At 28.1% G+C, this 4,891-nt stretch overlaps 2 protein-coding genes across 2 annotated transcripts; one reads left to right on the plus strand and one right to left on the minus strand.

Moving 5' to 3' along the window:
• The first annotated feature begins 851 nt into the window (after positions 1-851).
• On the plus strand, positions 852-3,032 carry LOC100212621 (polyubiquitin-B). The gene is made up of 2 exons (XM_065790771.1): positions 852-1,069; positions 1,854-3,032. The coding sequence occupies exons 1-2, from the start codon at positions 967-969 to the stop codon at positions 2,891-2,893; spliced, it is 1,143 nt and encodes a 380-aa protein (XP_065646843.1). The 5' UTR covers positions 852-966; the 3' UTR covers positions 2,894-3,032.
• Positions 3,033-3,746: 714 nt separating this feature from the next.
• On the minus strand, positions 3,747-4,367 carry LOC136076038 (uncharacterized). The gene has a single exon (XM_065789502.1). It carries the CDS (start codon positions 4,365-4,367, stop codon positions 3,747-3,749), a length of 621 nt encoding a protein of 206 aa, XP_065645574.1.
• Between the last annotated feature and the right edge of the window lie 524 nt (positions 4,368-4,891).

Raw genomic sequence — 4,891 nt, forward strand, 5'->3', positions numbered from 1 at the left:
TCAACTGACAAACTCTCAACGACCCATGTATATTTTTAGCTAAAATTTTTGCAGTTTAATATAATATTTAAAAATAAAGAGATTCTAAGACGTAAGAGTGACATGGTCTGGATGATTTCATATAGAATGAGCTAATAGTTATTTTTTATTAAAAGATTTTAAAGTAAATCGAAAATTATTTAACATTAATTAACATTTTAACTTGATTAAAAGTTTAATAGCCCTTAAATTTACAATTAAGCAATATCATATTTACGTGAATGATTCATTCCGTTCATTCATTCCATCACACCGTTAAGACTGTAATTAGTTAAATAACTGTTTTCATAAAATAAATGACGTCAAAAAAGTTAATGAGAAGGTGCGACCGTATAACTTTTAATTTATCTTTCAGGCAGTAAAAAATAATTTTTAAAAGTAATAATTTTATTTTTAATTCAACAAATTTATTTGATATAAAATATTAAAAACTGTATTAACTTTATAATGTTCGATATATAAGATACAATTTTTTATTTTAATTTTCATTTTTATATAACAACTATTTTTTATTAGATTAAAACCCCCATATTTTGTTAAATATTGTTTAACATTAACTGGGGCAACTAAAAATAAAGTAAAATAATATATAAATATATATCATTTTAAAAAAAGTATAAATTATAATAAATACACATTACTTATTATTTTTTTTACAATTAAATTTGTTTTATAATATAGCTTAAAGCATTTATTATGTAAAAAAATTAAAATAAATTTTTTTAAAACCTCCTTACATGTAAAAGCCTGGAACTATAATTATCCAATAAAATAGAAAATAAGCAGTCATATGACTTTTTTAAAAATAACTTGGTAATAGAAAATAAACGTATAAATAAGGGAAGATTAACGCTTCAGGCAGTGCAAAAAATTTTTGAGAGGCTACGTACTAAGACTTAAGGATTTATCAAGTGCTAATTTAAAAAAATGCAGATCTTTGTTAAAACTCTAACAGGGAAAACCATCACCTTAGAAGTTGAAGCTGTTGATACTATTGAAAATGTGAAAACAAAAATTCAAGATAAAGAAGGTACTTATGCTTATTTACTGAAATATTTTTTATTTAGTATCTTTACTTGGTTTAGTTACACATTGTAGGAAAAAAATCCATTTCAAGGTCGTTTATGAGTTTTATTTAAATTTATTTTAAATAAAAACAATAATGATTGCAATAGATAATGATACAATAGTATAGACATTCGCGCAAAAACACATAAAAAGATTTTTTTTTTGTGCAATGTTTTGTTGATTAACGTTCTTTAAGATGATCCAAAGTAAGATTTTGACTAAAAAGTCAAAATCTTTTCATGTGTTTTTGCGCGAATATTAAAAAATAAATCGCAGGCTTTTGAAGTCATTAACTTTCAATTCTAATTCGAATATTTACCATAACTTTTCCTGCGTTTTATTAAGTATTAAAAATCTTATTTTGAATGATCCTAAAGAATGTTAACCTGTTTTGTTATTTAAGGTATTTAAAAAGCTAAGTTTTAAAGGTACTTATGTCACACAATTTAAGTTTTGTGACATAATTTGTGAAAAAATACTTTAATTAGATATATAAGTTGTAGTATAACTTTTAAGAATAAGTTCTTCAAAAATATCTAATCAAAATAGACTATTGTAATAGAATTTTGTAAATTATGTTAACTTTCTCCTAATTTCAAAATGAATTTTGCAATTAGTATTTATGCTAGTTTTTTTTAGTTAATAAGTAATAAAATGATTGTCTGTTTTTCTAATTTATGTTATAATTTGCAGATATAAATAATGTTATTATTTGTAAAATAAAAATAGTCATTTTTTACAATTAGGTATCCCACCAGACCAACAGCGTTTAATTTTTGCTGGTAAACAGTTGGAAGATGGCAGAACACTGAGCGATTATAACATTCAAAAAGAGTCAACCCTTCACCTTGTTCTTCGATTGAGAGGTGGTATGCAAATATTTGTTAAAACTTTAACTGGCAAAACCATCACATTAGAGGTTGAACCTGCTGATACTATTGACAATGTAAAAGCTAAAATTCAAGACAAAGAAGGTATCCCACCAGATCAACAACGTTTGATTTTTGCTGGTAAACAGTTGGAAGATGGCAGAACACTGAGCGATTATAACATTCAAAAAGAGTCAACCCTTCACCTTGTTCTTCGATTGAGAGGTGGTATGCAAATATTTGTTAAAACTTTAACTGGCAAAACCATCACATTAGAGGTTGAACCTGCTGATACTATTGACAATGTAAAAGCTAAAATTCAAGACAAAGAAGGTATCCCACCAGATCAACAACGTTTGATTTTTGCTGGTAAACAGTTGGAAGATGGCAGAACACTGAGCGATTATAACATTCAAAAAGAGTCAACCCTTCACCTTGTTCTTCGATTGAGAGGTGGTATGCAAATATTTGTTAAAACTTTAACTGGCAAAACCATCACATTGGAGGTTGAACCTGCTGATACTATTGACAATGTAAAAGCTAAAATTCAAGACAAAGAAGGTATCCCACCAGATCAACAACGTTTGATTTTTGCTGGTAAACAGTTGGAAGATGGCAGAACACTGAGCGATTATAACATTCAAAAAGAGTCAACCCTTCACCTTGTTCTTCGATTGAGAGGTGGTATGCAAATATTTGTTAAAACTTTAACTGGCAAAACCATCACATTGGAGGTTGATCCTGCTGATACTATTGACAATGTAAAAATTAAAATTCAAGACAAAGAAGGTATCCCACCAGATCAACAACGTTTGATTTTTGCTGGTAAACAGTTAGAAGATGGCAGAACACTGGGTGATTATAACATTCAAAAAGAGTCTACTCTCCATCTAGTTCTTCGATTAAGAGGGGGATGAAAATTGAATTTCTAATGGTGTAAATTTTTTTTATGTTTGCTTATGCTTGTTACATTACTTTTTTCCCGAAGACAATTGCCTATATATCGCTTCTAATCATTCATAAAAACATTTTGAAAAATAATTTTGGTCTACGAAATAGTTTTTTATTTTATTTGTGTTCTCGGAATTTGATTTTTTTAATGTTATTCTTTATGTTTAAAAACTGGAGGCGGCAACTGTGTCCCCATAATTTTGTGAAACCTTAAACTCGTTGAACCCTAAACTCGTTATCGATCTGTAGTGTGACGTAAACCTAAAAGGTTACGTCGTAGATAGTTAACAAATAAATTTGATTATTTTCGTCGCGCGAATGTGATTTATGTGCATACGTTAAAGTGTTGTAACTTTAAAAGGGAGACCTAGGGTTAGCCTCTGTTTTTACTATTTGGCCCAAAAATATCCTACGCGCCTGTGAGTTCTTACAATACTTCTGTGATACTCAAGATGGTCCATTAGGAAGGTTCCACTAAATATTGGTTAAAGGCCCTGAAGTTAAATTCAACAGGAGTTGTTAATGCGTGACACGTATTTTTATGCGTTTTTAAAGATACCGCTCCCCTATGTGAAATTTTGTGGCATTAAGAGGCACTCCTGGGCGCAATTTTCATGTCTACTTTATATTTATTTTACAGGGTTATTCAAAATTATAATCACTTGTATTCAAAATTATTATCGCATCTATTCAAAATTATAGTCACATATATTCAAAATTATTGACAATTTTTATTAAAAACTTAATAAAATTTTAAATAAAAAAATTATATTATTTATTTAATTAAATGAATTGTTCACCGTTTTGAGCCTTTTCAACCTATCTTCTCATATTTTCATAAAATCCATGGCATTGTAATGAATAATCATTATCAGATGATGCTACCAAATCTAAGCATTGTTCAATTGTTAATGTTGGATTTGCTCTTCGTACTGCACAATATCTTGATTTAAACATTGAAAAATATTCCTCAATTGGATTCAATTCAGGAGAATAAGGCTCAATAAATCGAAATGGAATATTAAGAGAACTTAATACTCTTAGAACTTCATGAGTTTTATGAATTCTGGCATTATCCATAACTAAAATGCTATTCGGGTGCGATGCGAAATATGGAGCCAACACTGAAATAAAATTAATAAATTCAGTTCCATTATAAGAGCCTGTTCTATATTTATAACCAATGATCCCATTGTAATCAATAGCACATATTAAACTTTTATTAACCGATTTATTTGCTGGAACAGCAACAAAGGCTTTTATATTCAGAGGTGAATAACCATATCTTCTTTTCGTATGCTGATTAAAACCAGTTTCATCAAGAAACACGAGATTTTTATTCCCGATTCTTGATATCTCGGCTTCATAGATAATTCTTGCGTTGATTTTTTCTATATCATTTCTTTCAATTGGAATAAAAGAGAGTCTTTTTCGACTCATCCCTATCTTTTTAATTTTTCTTGATATAGATGGTTGTGATATTATAACACCATTTACACCATGTATGAGAGTTTTTTACTCATTTTGTGTTATTGAATTATCAATTAAAATGGAGTTGTATAATAGTTGTTTAATTGGATCAAAAACTTTTCTTTTATTAAGACAAGTTGCTTTAAGTTTTTCACCAGATGATACAAACGCAACTCCATCTTCATATTTTTTAATTATTTTTCCAACCGCCCTGGTGCAGAGATTTATGGTATTTGAAATCTGTTTGATAGTATATTTTTTGCTTTCTTGCATATTTATAACCATATTATAAATTTCTTTCGTTACTTGCTTTCTTGCTTTTCTTACCATCACGAAAGTAATAAAATTTTCATGAATTTTAAGGCGATTATAATATTGAATACATGTGATTATAATTTTGAATACAAGTGATTATAATTTTGAATAGATGTGATAATAGTTTTGAATAGATGTGATTATAATTTTGAATCCAAGTGATTATAATTTTGAATACA

This window comes from Hydra vulgaris, chromosome 02, assembly GCF_038396675.1.
Source record: "Hydra vulgaris chromosome 02, alternate assembly HydraT2T_AEP".
NCBI classification, from domain to species: domain Eukaryota; kingdom Metazoa; phylum Cnidaria; class Hydrozoa; order Anthoathecata; family Hydridae; genus Hydra; species Hydra vulgaris.